The sequence below is a fragment of the Orbicella franksi genome, chromosome 5, assembly GCF_964199315.1.
Source record: "Orbicella franksi chromosome 5, jaOrbFran1.1, whole genome shotgun sequence".
In the NCBI taxonomy this organism is placed as follows: domain Eukaryota; kingdom Metazoa; phylum Cnidaria; class Anthozoa; order Scleractinia; family Merulinidae; genus Orbicella; species Orbicella franksi.
The window spans coordinates 3,307,141-3,334,082 of record NC_138149.1 but is presented as its reverse complement, the minus strand read 5'-3'; the positions used below and the strand labels follow the sequence as shown (position 1 = coordinate 3,334,082).

At 39.4% G+C, this 26,942-nt stretch overlaps 2 protein-coding genes across 2 annotated transcripts in view; one reads left to right on the top strand and one right to left on the bottom strand.

Annotated features, from left to right (window-relative positions):
* The window catches only part of LOC145486213 (uncharacterized), a 43,587-nt gene extending 32,128 nt beyond the window's left edge, over nucleotides 1-11,459 (top strand). The window contains exons 52-70 of the mRNA XM_081464825.1: nucleotides 127-180; nucleotides 604-711; nucleotides 1,159-1,212; nucleotides 1,364-1,417; nucleotides 2,020-2,073; nucleotides 3,105-3,158; nucleotides 3,453-3,506; nucleotides 4,411-4,446; nucleotides 4,703-4,720; nucleotides 5,444-5,461; nucleotides 5,756-5,791; nucleotides 6,452-6,472; nucleotides 6,601-6,714; nucleotides 7,266-7,289; nucleotides 7,384-7,507; nucleotides 7,732-7,838; nucleotides 8,426-8,509; nucleotides 9,161-9,379; nucleotides 9,548-11,459. Coding sequence (XP_081320951.1) covers nucleotides 127-180; nucleotides 604-711; nucleotides 1,159-1,212; nucleotides 1,364-1,417; nucleotides 2,020-2,073; nucleotides 3,105-3,158; nucleotides 3,453-3,506; nucleotides 4,411-4,446; nucleotides 4,703-4,720; nucleotides 5,444-5,461; nucleotides 5,756-5,791; nucleotides 6,452-6,472; nucleotides 6,601-6,714; nucleotides 7,266-7,289; nucleotides 7,384-7,507; nucleotides 7,732-7,838; nucleotides 8,426-8,509; nucleotides 9,161-9,379; nucleotides 9,548-9,694 — 1,380 coding nt within the window. The 3' untranslated portion in view covers nucleotides 9,695-11,459. The remainder of the gene's footprint in view (nucleotides 1-126; nucleotides 181-603; nucleotides 712-1,158; nucleotides 1,213-1,363; nucleotides 1,418-2,019; nucleotides 2,074-3,104; nucleotides 3,159-3,452; nucleotides 3,507-4,410; nucleotides 4,447-4,702; nucleotides 4,721-5,443; nucleotides 5,462-5,755; nucleotides 5,792-6,451; nucleotides 6,473-6,600; nucleotides 6,715-7,265; nucleotides 7,290-7,383; nucleotides 7,508-7,731; nucleotides 7,839-8,425; nucleotides 8,510-9,160; nucleotides 9,380-9,547) is intronic.
* Nucleotides 11,460-13,713: 2,254 nt separating this feature from the next.
* On the bottom strand, nucleotides 13,714-18,464 carry LOC145486237 (uncharacterized). The gene is made up of 4 exons (XM_081464861.1): nucleotides 17,574-18,464; nucleotides 16,773-16,829; nucleotides 15,301-15,468; nucleotides 13,714-14,045 (listed from the first exon to the last, which is right to left on the bottom strand). The coding sequence occupies exons 1-3, from the start codon at nucleotides 17,668-17,670 to the stop codon at nucleotides 15,311-15,313; spliced, it is 312 nt and encodes a 103-aa protein (XP_081320987.1). The 5' UTR covers nucleotides 17,671-18,464; the 3' UTR covers nucleotides 13,714-14,045; nucleotides 15,301-15,310.
* Nucleotides 18,465-26,942: the final 8,478 nt, after the last annotated feature.

The following is a 26,942-nucleotide window of genomic DNA, read 5'->3' as shown; positions in this document are numbered from 1 at the left end:
GATTGATTGATTGACTGACTGACTGACTGACTGATTGATTGATTGATTGATTGATTGATTGATTGATTGATTGATTGAGTGAGTGAGTGAGTGAGTGAGTGAGTGATTCATTCATTTTTTCATTAGGGTGAAGCGGGTGAAGTTGGAGAGCGAGGAACAGCTGGTGCTCAAGGACCCAAGGTATATATGTTAGAAAACATAAATATTTATAAATATATCCTTTGACCGAACTCAAGACACGGACCTCCCGGCCGCTCGTCATTTTTTTTTTTTTTTTTTCAGTTCGTCGCCGGGCATTATGCGAAGTAATACAGGCAACATATTCTTTAAAATTGTCCCGCACCATTGTTGCATTGCAAGTTGAGAAGCGTAACTGCGCATATTGACTCCAGTGTTGCATGTTGCAGCAACAAGTTGTTTGAAATAGACAAGAGTTCTACTTTGAGTAAAAAGTAGCTGTGTAACTTGCAACAGATGGTAATACGCATAACAACGGTTTTCAACTTGCGATGCGCATATGGTGCGCGCGCGGTAAGTTGAAAGAGAACGTTGCTCTTGTTACTCGGCCTTTATGTCATTGTCCATTTCTATCCATAACCACAGGGAGACCAAGGCAACATGGGATTACAAGGCCCGCAAGGATCACAGGGGCCCCAAGGTTCTGCTGGGCCGAAAGGCGAGCAGGGTAATGATGGAATAAGCGGTGATGACGTAAGTGTTATGGCACAAGCTGTTGGCTATTTTATGAATGTAGCAATTGCGATGAAGCCTTAATTAACTTACATTTTGTTGAGTAAACATAATTCAAGAATATACCCAAAGACCTCTTTTCCAATGGAATTTATTAACGAAGGTAAAAGATATATTAAGACACTTACTTTCGTGTGTTTTGATATGCAGAAAAAAGGTAACGTCACAACGTATTTTGCGTTACTTGTGTCGAATTTAGAATTCCCGATAACAAAACATTGCGATGTTTACCTCATTTCATTTATTTTAACAACTGAATTAAAATATAACTGAATTAAATATTAACTGAATTAAATATAACTAAATTTAAATAATTTTAAAATTCTTCTCCTTCTGGTCGTCGAGTTATTTATTTATTTATTTATTTATTTATTTATTTATTTTTATTTTATTTTTTAATTATTCCAGGGAGGGCCTGGTGTGGATGGACCTAAAGGAATTGTGGGATCCTCAGGAGAGACTGTGAGCGCCATATATTAAATAGCTGCAGTTACATTATATAGTAACAGAGTGCATAACAAATGACCTTATATACATTAGTTACAAATTTATTGAAATCGCGAGAAAATTATGTAATAAAACAGAACTTACAAATTTCCTGATCAATTTTCAGGGCGATACTGGAGGATTTGGAATAAAGGGTTCTAATGGATTGGAAGGACAGAAGGTAATACTCATTTTCCTTTTTTTCTGCCAAATATTATCTTCAAATGTGTCCAAAAATAAATACAACCGCATGTTGTCTTATTGGGCGCTTTCTATTCAACCAAAAATCCAGGAACTTTGGAAACAGGGACAATTGGTACCGAAGTTTCCTTAGAAAGTCCCTCCGTAAAATCCGAAAATTATTAAACTTCCGAAATGCACGCCATTCAACCGAGAATTCCAGAAATCCAGGAAGGAAAATCAAATGGAAAACAGAAATTCCCGGTTGAAATTTTCGGAAATTTGGATATCACTAGCAAGGTTGTCCTCTTTTCTGGAAATTGCGAAAAATGCTGTTCCGCCAGTGGACATTTGGACGAATTGAAAGCGCCCAAAGACAATATTTTTATTTCCCCCGTTATTCTTGTATGCCGTTTTTGTCAACATCACAAGCTTTATCCTCCAACATGTAAAATAGCACTGTTGGTGCTGAAGGTATTCCAACAGCAGGAGCTAAGTTCTTTTTACTGTATGCATGCCACTTTCAATTCACATACAGCCGTATAATTGTCCAGTTACGAATCAGCGATGTTGACGATGTTAACGAACTGTTACAATTTTTAGGGAGAGAGGGGAGTGGCTGGTGATCCAGGCCCGCCGGGAAGTCCTGGACCTAAGGTAACGTAAGATAAACTTGTTGCACTGAACGCCGCGTAATTTTACACATCTAACATTTGAGGAAACAAGTGGCAAAATATTAACACTTCGCAGATTTGCATCACACATGTGAGACTATGTTATTCAACAAATGTGCCTTTACACCGTAGTACTTGTTTGCCCAAATTTTCCACATATTTCCTCTTCTTCTTTTGTTCTTGTTTGTGTTTTTTTTTATTTATTTTTTTTTTTTCAGTGCAAAGTGGCAGAATATACTTTTTCTTTCATTCGTTAGCTATACTCGCCAGCATGTAACACATTATTTTGACTTAGCAAAAGACGGTAATAATTGTTAAGAACGGTGCAATAGTCTTCATTTTGGTAATTAAGACGGCTACAGAATTATAGTTTTAACATATGTGATCCAATAAATCATGATAAATACACATATCGTTGATAAATTTGCGTCTTTTTTTTTTTGTTTAGTTTATTTACCGTAAATGCTCGAATTAGCGCCTGGGGCGCTTATTTCAAATTTAGGAAAAGATGGGGGGCGCTTATTCGAGGGGTGCGCTTAATCGAGGGGGTGGGGGGCTTTTATTTTATTTTTCCCAAATCGTGGCCTGACATGTTCACCTTTTTAATACACCATCTGCGCTTAAACAACAACATAAGCTGTTTATCGACATAAAAAGCTGATCCTAAAGTTTAAATCGCGGCACCGTTAGTACCCTGACGTGTTCAACGTGTTCACTTAACGTGTTCACAAACTGAAATAATGCAAATCTAATGCTACATGACGAAAACTATACATCCTTCGTTGTCTCAGTACTCGTCCATAAAATAGGGGAAGGGGAGGGGGTGCTTATTCGAGGGGGGGGCGCTTATTTGAGGGGGGGCGCTTATTTGAGGGGGGGCGCTTATTTTAAATTTTGAGCGATAGGAGGGACGATTATTCGAAGGGGGTGCTTATTCGAGGGAGGTGGGGGCGCTAATTCGAGGATTTACGGCATCTAAATATGACCTCGCTTTTTCCTGTGGATCTTTATCAGGGCCAGCAAGGAGAATTTGGTCCTCGAGGCGATGATGGAGAGGAAGGCGCACAGGTAGTGATATAAAGATTGAAATATCAGCCACTGACTATTGGCACCTTACATTAATTTTTGAACGTAATCTACTAACATGAACACAACGATTTTACTGTTTGTTTACCTAAATCATGAATTTCCTTAACATGCCGATCACCACCGCCATCGGTGGGGTCATCAGCATCATTGTCTCTGTCATCGTCGTCATCGTCATCATCATCATCGTTATCAAATTCATTGTATGGCACGTTAGTATGTAATGAGTCATGGCATTGATCGTTTCCGGCGGTAATTTCCTCTCTATTCCTTCAGGGATCTGACGGTGAGAGGGGACTTGCTGGAAACGACGGAGAACAAGGCGAAGTGGTACAACGATAACGTTAATGATAAGGAATGAATATGGTTTGATTTACATAGTCGGCGGTAATTTATTGTGATAGAAAATAGCAGACAATACAACTGAATTGTTTTGCTTACGTATTATTATTTCCAACTTCAAACCAATTAACTAGAGCTACGGGCATGTCAATTAAAAAGTCTTTTACCTCCTATTTACTATTTCAATTTAGAATAAGAATGTGACGCTTACCAGTTTGAAGCAAACTCTTTTAATTGTTTGTTTTGGTCGCATTACATTCATAAATTTTATCCGGATTCTCTCCTCCTCCATGTACTTAATGGAATTAGCCCGGTCAAATACTGTGCTTATCAAAGTCCATAACGCGGTTTCATAGCGGGTTAAACTCATCACCAATAGATGAGCTTGGTAGCTGCTGCCTTATAAGTTGCCGGAGCCTGAGCACTTCAGGTACAGCATGGTATCCATGGCAACGTCGCACTGAAAGGAGTTCAGTAGACAAATATATTTACCTTACACTATACTTACCTAAACCCATGATTCACAGTAAAGTTGATTACTTGTCAGTAGCCAGAGATCCGCAAAGATCGGCTCAAAACAGCAAATGATTCGCGAAGATCGGCTTGAAATGCAACACCAAGCGCATGAAGGTCACGAGGCCAGCCTCAAGCTCTTGAGGTCAACCCGCAGGTCACGTATGCAGATGGGGGTGACCGCTGACTGCATTGGCTTGAGATTAACTTTGCCTAAATAACATCTAGCCACCTTAAAAGTAATATTTTTCAGTAAATTTGTAGCTGGGCTCTATACCCCATCAAGTGTGATACACAATTGGAACACGGAATTACGTTAATTAATTAGCGGAGGAAAATCCAACCTTTTAGATAAACTTTTTTTGTGTGTGTTTTACAGGGTGCAATGGGTCCACCTGGTCAATTAGGAACGAAGGTAAATAGTAGTAGATTTTTTTAGATCAGACGTTTAAACCTATTCGATTGTCAGTACTCTTTCTGAGGTGGCATATCATGCTAATACTTGCCACGACAACCCCCCCCCCCTACCCCCGGGTTTTGTGCCCGTTTTCTTACTAAAGCTAGGCCATTCCACTTGATATAAAGTTCATTAATTATCTTCAACGCGCGCATACAGACGGTACCCAGATTTTGCACTGATAACTCATGGTATCTTTGTTTTTTTTCCTTAGGGTGACCGTGGAAGACAGGTATTTCCCAGTGGAGCCCTAAAAGTTGACTCATTCATGCAGTTCAGGACTTTATTATCAAGTCATCTTTGTGCGTAACTAAGACCAGCTACTTTGATTTTTGTTGTGTTACACGACGGCGATGTTTCGAAAATGAGATAAAACTGAAGCGTAGAAAGTGTACTAGAATTTATGGATACCTGAATATAGTTATTGGTTGTTTTACGTTAAAAGAAATTGCTGCCGAAAATTGCTGCTGGGATGTAAATTGAACTCGAATTTTCGATTCAGTCCACTGAAAAGTCTCTGAAAAAGGTTAATTCCTTATTCCCGTTTCCCATTTACCATTTTACATCGTCTGAATTAGTGCCAATCCTTCCCTCCCGACCATTCACGCATTATCTATCCACCCCCCAAAAAACATAATTCATTTAACACTCATTTTGTGTGCACTATTCAGTTTTCAAGACACGAACGGCCTTTTCGTCTTGTTGATTAATTTTGTCCACAAACTACATTGCCTTTAATACTTATAAAAAAAAGGTTTCTGATTCGAGGTTCAAGTTAACGAAACAAAAGGAATAACATCGAGGTTTAGGGATGATGTGAGTTCCAGAGCCAAATTGGAGTTTAAAATCTCTCGAAATCGGCCCCGTAATATGATTCCTTTACTATTAGCATGTACATGTATAATTAATGACGTTGGCGAAACACTCTAATATTCGCGTTTCTTCTTTATTCTAGGGAGACGAAGGTTTACGGGTAGGTTCATCGTTAGTTACCATCAAATTAATTTTAGATCACCATTTGTCAGGTAAAGAGACAATGAAGAGGCAACCGACTTGGTAAACAAACTCGGTAAACTTGGTAAATTGGCTCAGCGGCCAAGGTTAGGTTGATACGTTTGGTTTATTTTGAATGAAAATCTTTGTTTTAAAAAACCTTTTGTTTTTGAAACTGAGGATTCGGCCCATTTTTATATCGGGTATGTAATGGTGGCAAGGTAGATATTGACTTTGTTCCGTGCTGAAATATCTTGACTTTCACCTTTCACAGGGGGATCCTGGAATTCCTGGACCTCCAGGTCAACCGGTGAGTACGTATTCGTTTGTTGAATTCACGAGTCCATCATGGTTTCCATTTTATGACTCAAAAAAGCGCTTCATTGTGATTGGCTGAGAGCAGGTCTATTTATCGTGAATTTTTAATTTGTACTGCAGTGGATATTATGCGCGCGCGTCCGTAATTTCCTCAGTCATGTAATAAATGAGTAATCGTGTAAAAACTCGAGCAATTTAGGATTTACACCACTCGTGATATTTGAGAATTTTCAAATATCACGAGTAGTGTAAATCCTTGATTGCCCTATATCTATACCTGTAACTACCAAGTAACATGGCCTACTTATGTAAAGCAGTTAAAAGTACGCTTCGTTCACACTGTTAAGTTCAAAAAATAAAACACGTAAAATTGTCTCTCTGTTTGTTGAGTTTGACAAAACTCTAAGTTATCATGGACTCACTTTCATTTAGGTACGTAAAGTACAAAAGTGCAGCAAATTTTTCATTGCTTAGATCGATTAGTTGATGGTTTAGCGTTCTCTCCCAAATGGAGTTATATCAGAAGTTCTACAGCTATCCTTCGGTTGAAACATGCAGTTATGTTGTATCTGCTGATTGCCATCCACGGAGTGGATATCGTGTTATATATGTGCTGCCTGCTTAATGTCGTCTGGTTTTGTCTCCTTTGCAGGTTTCCATCGGAGATTTAGTGGTAAGCGACCAGCTAGTATCTTCAATTGTTTTGTTGTTATTGTTGCTGTTGTTGTTGTTGTTGTTGTAGTTTTGTGTTGGGTATTTACTGCGGATCTACCTAAACTGCAATGACGACGTTTTTCTTAGACTTCTTCAGGGTACACTGGTTTCGGACAACTTACTGAGGCATCACGTGACCCACCAGTTACGGCCGAGAAAGCAGGGACAGTAAACCTTTACAGAAGCCAACAGACAGCAAAGGTCATTGAACTTCAATTGTGTAGTTTGCAACAGTAGATTGTTATATTTCTCTGTTTTCGAAGGTCTCTTTACGCTAAAGACTTGCAGTACTTGTATTCGAAAATTTACAAATTGCAGCAAAATTAAAGGGCGGTTTTAATTGTAACCTACCTCAACGGGCAATATAAATTATTTACCCGTTATTGCAAAGCTCCGAAGCGGTTAGATTTAGTGCTCTTTCCAACGATTACTTGGCTAAGCGCGTCTCCCTTTAACGGAAACTAGCCACGTCGTTCTAAAGCTGTTAACGTCAAAAGGTCAAAAAATGTATCACTATCAAAAGTTATCGTCGACAGCTGGCAAGTTCAGCAAGTGAAGCAGAACTCAAAAACCAACCACCGAGCGCTATGCCAACCAACAGAAGCTGTAATGTATGTCCTTAACTCCACAATAGAGCGTCTCACAGAATCATATCATCTTTCTCATTTACATCTGACTGCAATCTCTTATAATTTATGTCAAATAAAATTTAACGGAGTAAATATTTTTTTTTTTTCCTTTAAAAATTAAAGGTTGAAGAGGAGGACGTTGATCCTGTAAGTTTTAGTTTTACAGTTTCACTTTTTTTGTTATTGTTTGTTTTTGTTTCTTTCAATTGTCGTAATTCTGATCCCTGTTTTTCCATTTCAGCTATCAAATTTTGTCACTCTAGTGAAGGAAAAACTTGAAATGTTGAAAAAGCCAAATGGCACAGATAAATTCCCCGCAAGGACCTGTAAAGACTTGTACATGTCTTATCCTGACCTTCCAAGTGGTATGATAATTATAGCCTATTAGTTATATGAAATATTTTTGTTCAAAACGTTGATGTTACAGCAGGGTATACATATATGAAACAACTTAACCAAGTACCATGAATCATAACAACGAAATGCTGTTTTTACTTCACAATTTATCTTAGATTTGTTCATCATGCACCTTCTTACCGGTGGCTGTGTATACCATTTGATACTATTATACTTTTTGTTCTTTTTAAAGGCTCTTACTGGATCGATCCCAACGATGGCTTACCTAACGATGCCATAAAAGTCCGCTGCGAATACCACACTAAATCAACCTGTCTGTATCCCGTAAACAACAGCGAGGTAATCTCTGTTTTTTTTTTTTTTTTTCTTTCGGCTACCGCCCTGCGAAGTCAACACTAAGGCGGGAGTAGTCTCTTGATAAAATCGTGACAGAAGGAAAGTGGGTTGTGAAAATTTCTTCAGCTCGTTCTAAAATTAGCATTATAATGCCTCTGTTCAGTGAAGTTTCAATGCACCTGCACTCGTCGTTATCAGTCGTTTCCACTCGATGAAAAATTGTCGTTTGAATTTCCCGACAACCTCGCGAAGTATACCCAAAATTTCAAAAATTTCTTGTAACCGAAATGTCTTACAGGAATTTTCGGTTGAATGGTTCGCATTTTGGATATTCGGCAATATTCGAAATTTTCCGGAAACTTCCAAGGAAGTTTTCGCACCATCTGTCTCTCTTTCAAAGTTTCAGAATTTTTGGTTAAATGGATAGTGCCAATCGTCATCAGTGTCCTTACCGGTCATGATTGAGATGACGACGGGGAGGAAGAAACGACTATATTCATATTAATTTTGCTATAACTCATTTGAAACTGTGTCTTGTGTCTTCTTGATTCGTCTTGTATGTCTTCTTCCCAAATGCTTCTTCTCTCTAGGCGTACACTACAGGAAATAAGAAATGGTTCACGGGCGCTGATGGATACAAGTGGCTCAGAGAGGATCTGCGCATGCTTAAGAATGTACGTACAGTTTATTGGTGGAATGTATATGTGGGTTAAGTTTGTTGTGGGCTCTTACTGAGAACCCGGGTTTTCCTCCCTCCACAAAACCCAACATCTCCAAATTCCAATTGACCAGGATAGAGAACCCGCATGAAAAGGCTGATGTGGCTTCCTCTATAATTATTGCAATTTTTTATATCCATATGAAGTTGATTGCATACTCTACCTGACTGAAACCAAAGTGTCCATGCCCAAAACTCATTGAAAGACTAGCTCAAATAAAATCAAAGCCTTCTAAGCTTATCAATATTGTTTCGATGCATGGATATGCAACATATTTCTAGTATACATATCAGTTGACTTACCCATTCATTTATTTATTTTGGTTATTCAATTTTTAAGTGGAATCAAAATTTGTGAAATATACTGATTATTGTCATAATCTTCTGGTATTTTCGCGGTAAACTTTTCCGGACCGATGAATGTTTCCTGCAATAACGTGAATAATAATCTTGTCGAGTTCAAATGGCAAAACATAATTTCCTCAGTCCCTTTCATACGCTCCGAGAGGTAATTAGTAAACGAGCTTAAGGGGCTCTAGTTTCAGGGTTATCAATCCGTTTGCTTGACATTTGCCCAGATACTAATTAAGTTGTGATTTCCTTGCAGATTGAATATGTGGCAGAGCCCAGTCAATTAGAATTTCTCCGTTTGCTGAGTGACCGAGCCAGGCAGAGAATTAAGTACAACTGCAAAGACTCGGTGGCCTGGGGTGATAAGAACAACGGGTTATCCAAGTCCATTAAAATCAAGGCTGACAATGGAGTTGAAATGCACGCGAAGTCTTCAAACAAATTTAAACCCAAGCTCATCCTAGATGGGTGTTCGGTGAGCTTATAATATTGAAATGATGTTATGTCATATTATCAGTGCAAAATAGTATTTTCGTCCAGGTAAAAAGAGGTATGTCTAGGATAAGGACGGTCAAAATAATCAAGCTTAAGGTTATGAAGAACTTCATGTGTAATAATTACATCTCCGCTTGGTTAATTGCAGGTAAAGGATGGCAAATGGCATCACACTGTCTTAGAAGTGGACACGCCTAAGCCTTATCGCCTTCCCATCCTCGACATAGCAGCGTATGACATCGGAGACAGCGGCGAGGAGTTTGGAATAGAAATTGAACGTTTGTGCTTCTCTTAGCAAATAACCTCGGTGCTCCAAACAGCTTAATTTCAAGTTACAACACAATTGTTTCGTATTGCCTTGAATTAAATTCACTCAACTTATGTTCCTTAGAAAACAGAGCAACTTCTTTTGAGAGGGCGACTCCGGCCCTCAGTGCCTCAAATTGAAGACTGAAGTAAACCATTTAATGGTTCTACTCTTTCACTGATCCTCTATATTCCTCCTTGGTTGTTGTTTTTTATTAATATCCTTTTACAAAAAAGAAAACCTAGATAGGACTGTTATCTGAAAATCCAGTAAATAACATTCAACGTTTGCTTGAGGCATTAGCGATGACATATTTATGATTTCAAATTTAGCTGCATTTCTTATTGTAAATAAATGTATCAGTAAAAGTTTCATAAGAGGGTCTAATAATTTCTTCGATATAATTTTTTTAAATTTTTTTTTATGTTATGCTGTTTTATTTTTATTTATTTCTTTTTTTTTTTGTAGCATAAGAAGGATGTGTTTGGTCATTTGCAGTGCAACATAATGCAAAAGCCACTCATAACTTTTTCTTGTCCATACAAAAGTAACTGGGTTTTGTTGTTATTGTTGTTGTTGTTGTTGTTGTTGTTTCAAATGCAGTTAAGTCTGAAGTTGAAATTGACTACCATAGTATCCAGTCTCTTTTGTAAGGGCCTGTTTACACTACGCTAAAGAAATTTGAAAACGGCCTTTTCCACTCTGAAAAAGCATCAAATGTTTTCCGTCCATATTACGCTGGAGAAATTTGAAAACGCAACGGTCATAGGTCATTATGGATTTATGTTTGAGGAAAACTCGGGCAAGGAAATCACGTGATTATCATTACGTCATCGTTTTGGAAAAGCTCGCACTGAAACGCAAAGCCGGCGTTCCCAAATTCCTCCGGTTTGAAGACCGTTTTAGAAAAGCTCCGTTTTAGTGATGGATTCTGAGTGTGGACGTTCGGCCTAACGATAGAAATAAAGCTGCGTTTTCAAATTTCCCCGGCGTAGTGTGGACTGGTGCCTTAGGATCAATGTTCAGCTGAGGCCTTAAGTTATTTCTTTTTTCATAGACCTTCATAGGCATTGCAAGTTTATTGCACCAGTGTTGTCGAGTCAAAATTAATACGTTTCAAACTGTTGTCGAGCCGTAAAATAAAATCAGTCACGTTCTTTATCAAAGAAATACTTTCATTTTTAGAACTTTAAAAAAGGTTTCCCAGTGACAATCACTACGTGGAATAAAACAAATATTCAGGTAGAGATGGAAAACTTGAGGGAAAGAGGCTTCGCCATTTCATAACCTATACCTGGATCTCTTTCCTTTCGACGAAAATTTTTGGTTTGAATTTCCGGAAATTTCTAGGGACTAATGGAATAGCATTTCCGAAACTTTTGGAAGAGGAAATTTATTACCAGGAATTTCCGATTTTCCATTTAATTGGTTGAATGGTTCGCTTTTCGGAAATTCAGCAATTTCCGAAATTTCTGGAACCCTTTCCAGGACATTTTCGAACCATCCTATCTCCGTTTCGAAATTTTCGGAAGTTTTGGTTGAATGGAAGGTGCCCCAGGTCTCCACGAGCTCAAAACCCGAATCGCTGGCGTTGAAATTGAAAGTAAAGAATACTGAACATGTTTTGACAGGCACAAACGTATAACTGGTAGTCAATGTGGTTATTGCTCATTCCACGTCAGGCATCTTGGTTTTGCATTACGACGTTTTGTGATTGGCTCAATAAATCAATTGCGACTCGCTCATACACTTTGTCTCGCGCTTTGTGCCGTTTTCATGTATTCTGTTGGAGTTTAATGTTTGATTTGTTAACTGGATTGTCTGTACCTTTTTCACCGGCCAGGGTATTTACATTTGATTCTGGTTTTTTCGGCACTCGATTAAAAATCGCTCTTATTTCCAATTCCTTTTATTAATTCATGAATTACGTTAAAAACGTTTGGGCTTCCCACATTATCAGTTGGTGAGGTTAACGAAGAGACAAGCCGCGGCAAATGCCAAGCGGTAACGTCATTAATTTTATACTAGCCGGGAAAACAGGAACGAGAGGTTTTGCGGTTTTTAGAACACTTCGTTCACCTTGCGTTTCAATTTCCTAAGATTAAACATTTTGCTCCGCACTCCAGTTTCTTTTACTTGAAGTTGCACAACGTGTTATAGTATGGGAGCAATATTTCTGGCTCAGTGCATTTGACAGCACTTCAATATGAAAAGAAGCGAAAAAACAAACAACTTCTCGACGTCTTCAAGATGTCATTGCCAAGTTTCAAGTTGTCATCGTCAACCTTGGCATTTTGGAACTTTGGCACTGACATCTTGACGAGGTCGAAATGGTGTTTGTTATTTAATTACCTGCCTATTTTCATACTGAACTGCTTTGCTCAAGCCTTACTTCTCCAACATTTAACAGCGCTCCAGGAAATGTGCGCAAGAAAACCTCGAAAAGAAGCATTTTGTAATAAGCTCTTAGACTTATTACTTGGCTGTTTTGTTAGAACATTTTAGCTGTAGTATTACCCGACGTGTTCAATCAATAATTTTAATCGATAACATCAATAACAATAGAAATAAATAAATTGTCTCGGGAATCGATAAAAATCGATAAAGGGATACATTGAGAGTAATCGATAATTATCGATTTTTAAATTAATGCTATCGATTTTAGCGAACCTATCGATTTTATCGACACAAAACGACTCCACTTATTTTAGGGCAACGAAACATCAGAAAATGAACAGATTTATACTAGGGGTAGGTTCCTTAAGGATGATCCGAATCAGGATCAGTGATCCGAGATCACTGACTCGGATCATAGTGCATCAAGGGAACTGATGAATCCTCTCCAGAGTATATAAAATATATTCTTGAAACTCATTTGCTCGATTCTGATGATCTTGTTATTTGCGCTAACTACAACTCCAGCCTACGAGCGGGTGTTTGACCAGGGCCTAAGGTGACTCAGTGTCCCAACGAGCTTAGCACTGAAGTACATGACAGGCGATGAAAAACGGCTTTCCGATATCGAATTTTCTTGATTGAACACGCCGGGAATAATGTCGTATGGTGCTGTAACTAACTGGTTGTCCAGAACATTGGGATATAAAATCAATATCAAGCCGCCTCATTTAGGAAATCATCATAAAAGAGGACTACTTCCAGCTAATGTAAAACAGAGCAAGCCATTAGCTTAACTGCGACTCAGTAAGATCTGTTATACTGGCTTGAAAAGGGCCTCTTCATATGAGCCCGGTCAACCGGGCTGGCTCCGGGCTGGCTCGGTTTCCGAGATCTCGCCTCGCCACTCTTTCCTTCGTAAAAATGTCGGTGGGTTCATATGAGGAGCCGGGCTGGCCCGGTTACCGAGATCTCGGTTTTTGCGACCGAGATCTCGGTAACCGGGATGAAAATTTTCCCATATGAACACTCCAGCCCGGGTAACCGGGACGAAACTTTTTAGACAAAATAGCTACGCTTTCGCAACATAGCTACCAAAATGGCATAATTTTTGTCTTTATTAGTAAAGTTACAAGAGTCCACAAAGCTACGACAACCGCGAACGATACAAGTTAATGTTCCACCATTTTGGTTGTGTTCCTTGGATTTTATCCCGGCAGAACGGGCTCAAATTTCCCATATGAACAGAAAACAAAACTCGTCCCGATAACCGAGCCCGCCCGGTTACCGGGTTCATATGAAGAGGCTCCAAGATATATGAACCCAAACAAGTTGGCAAACTCTGAGGTAGTCTGCGAGCAGGCTCTCATCGTTGGCGGTACGAGCAAAGCCGTCGACGAGCGAAGCGAGCAGGTGAGGGGTCTGACAGGAGTGGGTGAGCGAAGCATGAGAGCTTGGTCACAAGGGTATGAGTAATTAGCAACAGTAAAAAGATCTGAAGTGAACCAACACATTATGTCCTGACCACTAGAAGAGAGAATAAAGACTGAAACAGGATGACAGACTTAGATGTATGACAAACGAAGATTTGTAGACATTTAATTTCGAGAAATTTTTTATTAAAACGAAACGAATATCGTGAGGCTACATTAGTAACTGTTTTATTCCTTTTATTTAACAAAGGCAAAGCACTTTACAGTAGAAAGACTACCAAACCACGCTCCTCGAAAGTTACCAAAATACAGTGGAACTACTTAATTGCCCTAAAAAACGTTACTACGTGTATATTATTCATATTTATTTTAATCCATGCAAGATTTCTTTTTCAGTTTATGTGCAATTCTGAGAAATTGGAGGAACGGGCAGACACTAACGATTACTAAATCTAAATTCGATTTACAGTTAATTCATGCTGGGATAAAATCACATTCGTCTTCTCGTCTTCCTGTTAAGAATAAAAACAACAGTAAGAGGATCAGTTGTGTTCCATTGGAAATCCGCGAATCTGATTGGTTCGCACTTAACAGTTAGATTTTTCGCTCTTGATTTCTGTGAGGTGATAGTTGAATAATGTCATTGTTTTAGTATAATTCTAACTGAAATTTCCTTCAAATAACGATTCCAATTGTTTGTGGTCTTAGTATTAAACTTCAGGCTTTAGAGAATTCGCGCGGACTGAATAAATTGTCAATGTGGCATTTACAGTTGTGTTCGCGCGCTTATCAGTTTCTTTAAAAAATTTCGAGCTTTTTTAATCCAAGAAACCGTAGGTGCCCTCCTTTTAGGAATTTTGTTTATTAATTTGTTTCTAAATGTTCTTTCAAAACTTCGGAGGAACGAGGAAACTTTGCAATTTTGTCGACCACACCAAGCCTTCTGCACACTAATGGCTGGTAATGTGTAATGGCTGAGCAAAATCAGATTGTAGCATTTGTGTTAATATATTAGTCGAATTTTACTAATCGCTTGTAGACAGCGATCGTGCGCGCTACTCTTGAAACTGAAAATTACTCGTAAATTTGTGTTTATAAATACACAAAAATGGAGGTTTGGTGCTGTTGTCCTTTAATAATAATAATAATAATAATAATAATAGTAATAGTAATAAAAGTAAATCGTCAGGGAATAGTCTACATACAGTTACTTGTGCTGATGTTAAAGTAGCTCAGTCACCGTATTTGAGTTATTTTGGCCACGTGCAAAATTATTTTTGAATTGAAGGAAACCTGAAAATAATAGTTTACTTAGCTAGAAAAGCACTAAAAAGCACTAAAGAGATAAAAATAAACCATAAAGGAATAAGTACGGACAAGATTAACACGGATTAAAAACGACGAATTTTATTTGAAAGATTTAGACTAAAATTTTAAGATGCGCAAACTGTGACGTAGCTACTTTAAAAAAAAAAAAAAACCTCCATTTGTTTCACACTGACAGTAAAAGTTGACAGTTACTTGTGATAATACATGATAACCGTTTTTCACTCGAGAATCTGTGATGTCTGGAATCCTTATTCGATATAAGGTGGGAATGCCGTCATCATTTTGTTAGCGAACGAGACTTTGGGCGCGATACCCAACGAGTTTGCCAAGCAGAAAGGTCTGGGAAGAGTTCCTTGGCCGGGACGAAACGAAAGCCCGGCGTCAGACTTACCACAAACATTGTTTCACATTATCATCTTTAATTTTCTCACAACCTACCTGTCAGATTTTAAAAACACACGTGGCATGTTCGCCTACACCATGTATGGAAGTCATTGTAATTTCGAGTGGAAGTGAAGAAAGTTTTACGATTGCAGTGTGATTCACTGAACATTCTGCATATCGGTGCATAGTAGGGGTCATCGGCACAAGACCTCTTGCTCAGTTCTGTGGGAAGAAAGAGATTCTTTAATGTGGTAAGTGGTCAAACTAGGGGCTTCATGACAAAGAAATTACGAAAATAGCGCATGCGTATCAGTAGTACCTAACACACGACGCATCATACCCTATTTTTGGTCAGTGTATTGCAATTTTCTATCCCATCGTTACATATAATTTGCTTGAGCTTTTCTGCGGTCTGTCACTTGCAGAGAAGCCGCACAATCCGTATTTAGGGCCATTATACCTCGAGGAGACCGTTCGGCGTGGCTCGCTGAGGACCTCTTAAACTTTTCCAGGGTATATTTCAAACCAGTTGCGCAGGCATTTAATAGCTACCCATAGTTCTTAGGCCATCGTAACTTGATTAAAAATATAACGCAAACAGTATACCGACTCATGTTTTTGCTAAACTTGACGTTTCGTATGCTAGACGTGCCGAGCTCAAGCTGTGAGAGACACATCATCCGTTGACCTTTATGCCTTGTGATTATCAACACTGTAAGAGGGGGGAAGGGAGAACTTGCTTCGTGTCCCAACTTTTTTGTCTGGGATTGTAGAACCAGAGGCGGCCCAAACTCACATTGCGTGGAGTACTCTTTCTTAGCAGAGGAAAACCAAAAAGCGATAACTCGCTTTAAAGGCTTCGGGTCGAGCTGAGAAGCGAGATGACAATAGAAAAGACAACAAGGCATTGAGGTAAGCCATTTTTATTTCAAAAATATCAAACTTTCAGCTATCGTGTCGATTACCGTTTTTCCGCCATACAAACCTTTATAAATTCAAACCGTTGTAACACAACACCACCATATGCTGCAGGGCGAAGGTCACGTTCCGCATAACCAAACTCGGTCGTTATGTAATAGTAGATGTCGGTGGTAAATATGTCACGTTTCAAGCGTTGAACGTTCGCATAAAGATTTTAAAAAAGTAATAATAACTCCACGCAATGTGAGCTTGGGTCGCCTGTGGTAGAACAGGCGAGAAAATGCAAGGAATTCATCTCGGCCCAGGACTCCCTCGGTAGTGAGGCTTTACAGGAGTTTGTCAAAACATAGACGCTGACCCTTTATGCTAACTTTTGTAATTGTAGATTGATGTGTCAAATCTTTCAAAACTTTCAGACCTTTCCTACGTCGATTGAGAGAGACTCCTGAAGGGAGACTTCTGAATGCTCACTGTGATATATTATTAGCTAGCGGCGAAACCAAAAATATTGCATAGCGCGAATCGCAAAGCAAAAAATTCACCACCGTTTGTTTAGTTTGGGTCTATAATCTAGCACGTGCACATAAGGAATACAGGTCGCTTACCATAACGATCGACGTCATCCATATCCATATCTCTCAGATCATCCATTAATGCCTCAGCTGGGAACAAATGAAGATAAAATTACGTCAGATTACATTTTTTAAACGCACGGTCACCTTGGAGACAGAGCTGAGCGTGAAAGTGGCCGTTGAGGAGAGGTGGCAGTTGTAGAAAGAGTAAATTAAGAGTAAGGAGTAAGGATTCGCTCCGACGAAGGGCTAACGCTCGAAGGTTTGACTGTAGTCAAGGGATGCCGGAAAATAATAATAATATAATATAATAAATAATATATTTTTAGCATTCTAATTATTTTAAGCTGAGGGCCCCAAGTTTATCAGTAACTTAAGTTACTGTCACGGGTCACCCTCATTAAATAAAGTCTTTCACTTCACTTCACTTCACAATGACGCAAATTTTAAACAGTTTGACTTCGGCGTTGTTTGTGGTCTTCCGGTTTTCCTCTTTCTGCGCTTCCAGTCTTTCCTGATCTCATTTGAGTGTGTTATTATTCCTGGAATTTTTATGCCTTCGCAAATATTATTTATAACCATGTCCGTTAAGATAATGGTCCAAACACATAAAGAGTAAATGATTAGATAATTTCTTCGAACGCAGTAGGTAAGGGTTCTTGGAAACGCGATTTCCTCACCTTGCACTTCAATTGTATTTGAAATGCTACTGAATAATACATAAGTAATTTGATTTTCTTTTTTTCTGTACGGAATCGTATCGGAGATAAAAGCATGAAATAGGGACATTAGCTTTAGTGTGCTTTGTACGGTCTTTTGGACTGCTCGACTCACCATCAAACTCCTTTCGGGGATAAAGATATCCGGCTTCCACTTGGAGCATGACAGTAAAGGCCACGAGCAGACAAAAAGCAACTTGAAACTTTGCCATCTCGTTGAATTGATATTTTTCCCTCTGAAGTAGTCAGGCTTCTGATGTCTTGTCGAAGGCTCGAAATTATGAGTGCCAGTGAGCTGGGCTTCTCTTTTTTAAAACCTAAATCACAAGGGGCTCTTTCATAATTTGAATTGTTAGTGTGGGTGTGGCGTCTGTTCAAAGCGTCCTTATTTAATTGGTTGCTTACAAATCTGAAATTCCAATAATTGAATGTTTTCACTCCCACCAGGATAAACGCCTAGGCATATTTTTGAAAAGAAAGAACTTTCATAATTAATTCCAGGTCTTAATTGTAATTGTTGCTGTATTTTAAAAAGGTTTATTGAATATATAAGCCACAACAACTTCTTTCTTTAATAATCGGGATGAGGAAGAACAAAAGGAAATTTTAAAATTAACTCAGCTTTGAGCCAGAAAATCTTTAAAGCCAGCATTACACCAGCCTCCCACGCAAACGTTCTTTGAGCTCTGCCAGCGGCTCGGCGTGGGAGACGCGCGTTAGGCTGCTAACGAACAAACATTCCATCAGCGTGTCTAAACCGTTTAAGGGTGTTTTTGGAGTGTGTAGACTACATACAGCTTCCATTTCATCTCTGAATGACTATTAAAGGTGCTTTCATTATCGAAGCTTTGTTTTGACGGATTAATTTTAAAACCTCTCAACACTTAATGATCGAAAATTCTTTACAGTCAGAGTATCAGTCATCGCTTGATTTTGCAATCAATTGTTTTGAGTCAGTGAAGTAACTGTACCCTACAAATGCTCTCGTTCAAACATCTGCGATCATACCCTAAGACAAAAACAAAAAAACCGCCTCAACGCATGTTACGAAAGGTGCCAATGAATGCCCAGATACACATCTCACTATTTCCCAGTCTTCTTCCGGAGAAAAAGAGAGCAGAGCAACGTATGCTCAAAAATGTCATGCAATTCGCAGACTGCAAACAATTTGAATTTTCTGGCAGTTGCTTCTTCACAAGTGGCCCAAGCTTAGTATATGATTACGCTGTTATTGATTGATCGTGATTAGGTAATTGCGTAACGATTTTAACCGTTGAAAAATGTGCATGAGAATGCACGAAAATTGTCCCAGATACAAGAATTGAGACAAAATGGTTTTTATTAATAACTTATGTTGGCTTGTGTCATTTTAATATATCTGTGTTTATTACTTCCTGACTGGTCCAGTTTAAAGCCATGTTTTTAAAGAAAAGAGCAAACTGCCAAACATTCCTCTTAAATGGTATGACTTTGTAATTAGTAAAATGAATGACAACCCACTCTTCGGCTTTTCTTTGTTTATATAGGCAAACCAGAAATAGCCTGCGTTGAAGCCGGACGTGTCATAAAATCCTCGATATAGACCACTATGCCGGCGGTTTAGACTGTCTGAGACGCAGGCTAACCAGAAATGGAACCGAGTGAAATGGGATGAAATCCCTGATCAACCACAAACATTCTCGTCGACTGAAAATATACTTATTTTCAAGGAGAAAGGAAATTATTTTTGAATACCGGAAAAAACGAAAAAAAACACGAACGACTTACTTTAATTTTAGGATGAAAACACTTTTCAGATGACAGCTTTCCACAAAGAGTGTTACAATAGCTTTCTGTTACAGTATGTTTTCCTTCGAACAGTTCGTGATCAATCCAAGTTTGTTGGGAACCTTTGCTTCCTCCGCCATTTTTTTTTAAAGGATTATAATATAACCTTTCTGATTTTCAGCTACCTTAGCTTATAAAAATATTGTTTGGACGCTGTTCCTAACTGGATAACCTCGCTTGGAATATAACACTAGAATTCATCGGATGCCATAATGAGCGTTGACGATCATGTCGCTAAACAGATCAATCCATTTTGTTTTTATCGACCTGATTTTCAGCTTGGAAAAATTTTGTTTTGACGCCGTCTCATTCGAAATGATAACTGGATATCCTCGCTTGGAATATATAACACTGGAATTGATGTCATAATGAGCGTTGACGACCGCGTCGCTAAAGAGGTCAAGCCATTTTCAAAATTTTTCAATCCATTTAAAATTTACACCATTTTTCACTGCTTTTTGTAAATTTTCTTCTAGTTTCTCTCCTGGTATATAGAACCTCTTCCCCACAGAGGCTTCCTACGTGCAGGCATGGGAAGAAGGAAAAAAAAGCGTGAGGTGCCCCCCCCCCCCCCCCACCACCTCCTCCTCCTGGCTTCGCACCCTTCTACGGTACCTCTGAGAAAGAGAGACATATAAAGGAATAAAGGCTAGTTTAACGACAGGTTGAATTGAATGCGCCATTTACGTATTATGCACCATCTTAACTTTGGGAAATTCCGTCTGCCATGACATTTATCAGTCAATTCTGTTATTTGTCTTATATGTATAGCGAAGCCCTATGATGAGAGACAACGATCGGAATTCCAAAATTTGCCGTTTGTCATCATGACAAAACTTCAAGTTTTCGTTAAGGTCATATACATGAAGTGTTAGTAGTCACTGAGCAAAAGCGATAATTTGGAAAACAAATATTGAACACGTTTCTAACGCCCTGACTAACCGCCTTGGCCTTATTCTCTCTGGTGGGTTAGCCAATAAAATTGAGCTAAGTGATTTTAACAATGCACTTGATACTTCAGGAGCCCTTAGTAAAAAAGATCGTTTGATACAACTTTCCATGTCCAAAGTTGAGATTTGTTTCGTAAGAAAAGATGATGTTTAGCCAGGGTTTGCGTGGTTTTCGCATAACGTACACGCTCGCTGAATTTTTTATAGAAACAAAAATACCGGAGGAATGTAGATTCAATGAATTTCTGTTAAACCTGTAAAACGTGAAACTATGTTTTGCAGTTATTTTTGTCATCCAGGCAGCAACAATCGGAAATTCAGTTATGCCCCCAATTTGTTGTCACTTGTGCAGGTTAAAGGTTATATGTTCTGGAGATCTTTGGAATCATCGGATATGGATATGGCCGGAGACCAAATTTAAAAAATGTTGAAAACGTTTTATTTTGCCAAGTGCCCGTCAGGTTTTTACGCTCTTAAGTCACTTAAGTTCCAAAACATCAGCCTACTTTTAATCCCATGATGGCAAGTCCGCACTTTTAGCGCATCAATAATAGTGACAAATGCAACAGACCGGTAAAGTTACAAGGACGCCAAAGTCTCGACTTAGCCGCTGAAAACAGACCAAATAACGTTTGTTGATTACAAAACGTTTTAGTCGCATCGGAGTAGCACTGATAACGTGAGCTCGAAAAATGTATACCAAAGAAAAAAACGCCAAAATTTAGAAGGAAATGGATAAGCTATCCAAACATTACCGACCCTCTTCCATGCGATTAAAATGTTATGAATGTAAGGCGTTGAGATTTATCGCATTACCAATTATCCTCCTTTAGCTCAGAACGTGCCTATATTTTAAGAATTGTGCGTGTTGTTTGTATCGTGATCTTACCAAGGATTCTCTTTTCCATTCCTAGTGCCTTCCTCAACCAAGAGACTAGGCCATGGTCTTTTTGCTTCAATGTTACGTCTAATGATTGACAGTTATGACGCTATGACGTCCAGACGGTAGCCGACGGTACAAACTGACGTGATTTTAACATGTTCGCTTTGGTATTTTTGTTTCCTCTTTTGGCATTAAAAGCAATTCACTAGCTCATTCATTCATTCATTCATTCATTCATTCATTCATTCATTCATTCATTTATTCATTCATTCATTTAGTTATTCACTCACTGAGTCGTTCATCCGTTTATTCATTCATTCGTTTGTTTGTTTGTTTGTTTGTTTGTTTGTTTGTTTGTTTGTTCAATCTTCATTCATACATCATCGAAGTCATCATAAATGGGAATAAGCTAGTAGAGTGGTCGACATCGTGTGTCGATAGGGCGGAATTGTTTTGTTACTCTTGTACATCAGAAAGCTCGTGTCCCTGGACTTACCAGCCTCCTGCGCAGGGTGAATAAACGGCCCTAACGTTCTTCGGCAAACTGTTCGGAAATTATCTTCGGCTATCTTAGAAAGACTTCGGGCAAACTTCGACCGCCTTTAAGATAATACCCACGCTGCCCTGCCGATCAGCATCGAGTTATTTCAGTTCATGTATATTATTAGTGCATCATGGTACATATTAATCAGTTTCAGTCTAGGGCTTACAAAATTGCAGTTGCCCGCCGACGTTCTTACAGTCCTTTAGGCCGAGTACTTAATTGATTACTAAGGCAGCAGGCAGTCTAGTGCTTTTGGTCTTCCAACTGCCTACGGAAATTTTCGACTTAAGATAATGTTGAAAAATCCGACTTTCGAAATGTTGGAGTGATGGTCGGCAACCTTTGGGTAATTGCTCGACATACACTGCTTGCAATTGCATTCGATCGTTTCTCTTGACCTGACGACGAAAGTTTATCACCGTGAACGTAAACCTAGATCGAAAGGTGACCATGATGGACGAGAACGGGATCGTCCAAATCCCAACTCGTCTTATGATAAACCCTCGCCTGATTTATGACTGAGAACCCTTGCCTCATGAGTGAAAAACAACATATAGGCATTCCGGATAGTTGACAAGATCCTTCTTCTCTAACCGACTGTACTCGGATACCAAGAACTCAGATGACCGAACAGTACAAGTGATTAAGCAGTTGTGAAATTAAAGCCTGAAAAAAATGCAGGCCTGAACGGGATTCGAACCCATGACCTCTGCGATACCGGTGCAGTGTTCTACCAACTGACAAGTGACAAGTGAGAACTTTTCAAAGAATACGGATAAAACTCACTGTAAGTACTTATTCGATCTGTGTATTGAAAGTTGCTCACAGGTTTCTTCAAGTCAAAAGTTAAACTGGTTTGTGAGTGAAGGGTACAAAATCATCATCAGAGGGGTAGAGGTTGAATCAATTTGTTATTTATTAGCAGGTATCAAGATATAAGAAAAGTGTAAGAAACCAACGTGCTGCACTACTGCCCAAGCTTGCCCACGATTTGCAGCTTCTTAACGTGACCTGTTTGCAGAAGTATTTACTGGTGGCTGGTGACAGAATAAAGCACTTTCTTTCCCTAAACGCTTTAATGAGTTATTACCATTCCAGTTACCAGTTGAGGCTACATTATTGGCCGGGAGACCCAAAGAATGCGTTATTTGCTTGATGAAGCACGGTTAAGGTTACAGTATACCTTCGGGTCGGCAATTTTCTTCAAATTTGGATTTTTGGGTCAAAATAGAGGTCGAAGAATAATCTCTAATTTCTGAAAAAAAATTTTTGAAAAGGGCTAAATATTGGCGGAGAAATGGCGGTTTTACGTTTTCACCGGAAGTAAAAGTTTACCTCTTGATTGACAGCCCTATGGCGCGTATGCAATCAACCGAGACGATTTTCGCGGGAATTACCTATATGGATGTCACGAATTGACTACTCAGTTGATCAGCATTGTTGTTCCGACTACCCAGCATTTTTGATATTAGGCGTGTCTCTATTAAGTTATAAGTAAACATAGACCACGTTTAAACCATGGACCGGTTCGAAAAAGCGAAAACAGCGAAGAACGAATGAAAATACATCAATGAGTGAAGAAGCGAAAGTTCGCCACGCGGATGAAGCTATAGTTATCGTATAAGGCGGGCAAATATTCGTAGTGAGAGAAAAGAAAGGTTCTGTAAAAATTTCGGAACTTGACAGCAATAACAGGGATGCTGACAGAGACTCTTCTGATGAGTCCGATATCGACGAATCGTCGGACTCATTGAGACCATTTGAAATATTATCCATGCACAGTTGCCCACACACAGTTGCTCTCCGCGCTGTCTTTTGTTTGTTTCCTTCGCTCAGCCACTCTAGCGTTCGTATCCTTTTTAGTCTTCCCCATTTTGCCAGACCAGCTTCAAGAAAAACCGAGCTACAGAAAAATTATCTCTCTGCCTTCGGTTCCTTGAGCGCATTGCGAAACACAAGAGTTTTTTAGAGATTCGCGCGTAAATTTCACCAGGCGGTTAACGGCAGTAAACTTTCCCTGCACTGATTGGCTTAGTTACCTGAGAACCCAGTTGAAGGCGTTTGTGGGCGGAGTTTGTTCGCGAAGCAGAAAATTTTTCTTAGCGCTGTTTTCTCGAATAAATTTTTTCACTTGAAGCAGACACTTTAAAGAGTTATAACTCAAAGGGAATTTGTTCAATTGCTCTGAAATTTGGACAGTGGCTAGTTTAACATATAAACTACAAAAGCGTGTCTGGGAATTGTTAATTTCGAAATACTTTTTCTTCGAGAGCGATTTTTGTACGATCACTCCACATTTTTTTAATCCTATTTCGAAAATGTTCTGTAACTTTTTACTGCAATCGAATATGCCAAAACGCAGACACGTTTTTTAAGCGCTTTGGGCCCTGAAACCGAGGAAAAAATTAAATTGGCGAAAAACGAAATTCGCTTTGACTTGTAGCTTTCGAAAGGTGATTCGGGCCCTCGCATTTAGTGGTCGTGAAAAATTCGACGATTCATTTTCTTTCAAAATTGTTGGTATAGTTTGATAGCCAGCTCCATAAGCTTTAATTTGATATAGGGGTTTAGGTATCTACAGCTTAAACTGCACGCGCTACATCGCTTGCGCGCGAGACACCCCTGAAGGTATACTGTAACCTTAACAAATAAAGCGACTGTATAACCTGCCAGAACACCGTCAATTTTGGCCTAAGTGCTTTTTAATTACAAGTGCTCGCGGAAAATAATTTTTTAAGAGCCATCATAAAATTTGAAAATTTAAGGTGGTTCTAACCACCCATTGGTGGATTCGTTGTAATCAGTATTGTAATTTTTTCTTTAGCAAGATTGAGTACAAATAAAGAAAGATTGAAGATTGAATTCAAACCACCATTTTCATGGGTTCCGGTCCTCTAATTGAAATGCAAATTAAGAGTGGTAACCATATTGCCGAAAAATGGTAAGACGCCATGGTTACTATCTCTGGCTTTAGCGCCTCTCATTGAATTTGCCTTCTACTACCATGTACTTGCTTTGAATTTAAAGTCATACCGTCAGCAACCTCCAGCTGTACGGTATTTGAATCAATACGACGATTCCTCAACAAATAAGGCAGAGCAGCCAGCCAACAACCCTCAGTTATCTTGATTACAAGTAGCTAATGTCATCGCCCCCAACCTCCCTACCCACTGAAAAGGAGGCCATTTGGATTGCTGTCTGTACTGACAAATGCATCTTTCAGTTTTTAACCTACATCTTAAGTAGCGACTGCTCAAGGCCGATCACATTACACTTTGTTTTCCTCACATAGGACTTCTCAACACCCTGGTTTACAGAAAAAGTGGTGAGAGTGCAGGTTGCAAGGGACGGTCGAGAGTGGATTAATGCAACCTGCAGCTAAACTTTGACCAGCTCGGTTGTTCCTTGTTTATTGTCTCCACTGAAAATACTTCTTCTCTTGCTAGTGAAGGCGACGTGAATGGCGAGAGAGGCAAACGGTGGTAGGCAGTCAAAGATTCCTTGAACTAAACGGCTTAAACAAGAGAGGATCAATTTAAGTTTCATTTGGAAATGTGCTAAGCAGTGACTTTTTATTCTATTTGTCGAGCAAAACGGCAATTAGTAAAATGACATCGTGCATAAAGACCCTCTTTGGGTGTGGACAAAACGTGGGGTAGGCCACGGCCTAGGCCATGGTGTAGGCCGTGGCCTACCCTGCGGCCTACCCTATGGCCTACCGGTGGTCAGATTTTTAAAAACATAAACAAAACAACAGTAAGAGTCGAATGAGTAAGGTGGCATAAAATTATATCCCTCGTGGTTTCTTGTATCCCTCTAATAGGGCTAGACGAAAAGTCACTAACACCAACATTAACTGTCACTAACGCTGTTCATTACATGTTTACACTAGCACTCCACAATATGTTGCAAACTGACAACCGGTATGGATCGTGGAGCAGCCATTTTGGACATTCTCAGCGACCACGTAATACCGGCCCTTTCCCCCGGGGGAGGGGGGAATCCCATATATAAATGACAGTGGTGCTTGCCATACCTTTTATGGGTTAAAACGCAGTTTTGGTACCTCTTAGGGATTCTTTCTAAAATTTCCGACCAGCAACCCCGTCTTGTTTGTATGAGAGTCCCATCCGGGCCCTTCCCCTCCCTCCTAACCTGCCGTTATGGTTGATTGCTTGGCTGGGGAAGCTAGATGTCGAAGACAGCGAGAAATAGGATGTTTCAAGGCTGAGTGCTGTAAGGTTTGCATTGTTTCGTTTCCTGTGATGTTGAGAATCATGTTAGTGACTTTTTAGTATACCCCTATTAGAGGGATATAATTTTATGCCAGCTAACTCGTTCGACTCTTACTGATGTTTTGTTAATGTTTTTAAAAATCTGACCACTGATAGGCCATAGGGTAGGCCACAGGGTAGGCCATGGCCTACCCCACGTTTTGTCCACACCCTGCATCTTTCACGTAGGTCTTCTTGTTTTCATGAACGTAAAGTATTGACAAATTTATCAATTTAATTCACAGTTATCATGCAGAACTTCCAAGTCAGGTCTTGCTACATCCCGGCTTGATGCTTGTATTTCCTAACATAACAAAGATCAGCCAAACTAAAACCAATAACATTTATTTGATAACATTCCCACAGAAGGTCAGTGTCTGCGAATCTACTAAAATACAATCGTAATTGTCATGTTAAAATAAACGTCCATGAGCAGGTTTTTTGGTTCACTCACCCTTTTATGAATTTAAACTTCTTCCTCACTAGCTTTCAACAATGGAACTGTCACTTCATAATTTATAACACCTTTGATACTTGCGTGACATGGATTTATGATCACGACAGCAAATTTTAAAAACTCACTTGGTGACTGGAAAGTCGCAGAGACGGGGCTACGCACACCTTGATCTTGACCTACTTAGGGTCAATTTCCAAGAGCTTGGACGATATTTCCGAGTCCCAGGGACTTTAAAATAACTCGAGAAGTCCTTGGCCTTCAGTGAAATCGGCAGGGGGGAAATAATCGCAAGCTTGGTTATTTGCAGTCTGACCGAAATATAGCCCCTGTTAAACTCACTTCGTGACTGGAAAGTCGCAGAGACCGGGCTACGCACACCTTGATTTTGACCTGCTTAGGGTCGATTTCCAGGAACTTGGACGATATTTCCGAGTCCCAGGGACTTTAAACTAACTCGAGAAGTCGTTGGCCTTCAGTGAAATCGGCAGAGGAAGACTAATCACAAGCTTGGCTATGTGCAGTCTGGCCGAAATACAGCCCCTGTTAAAC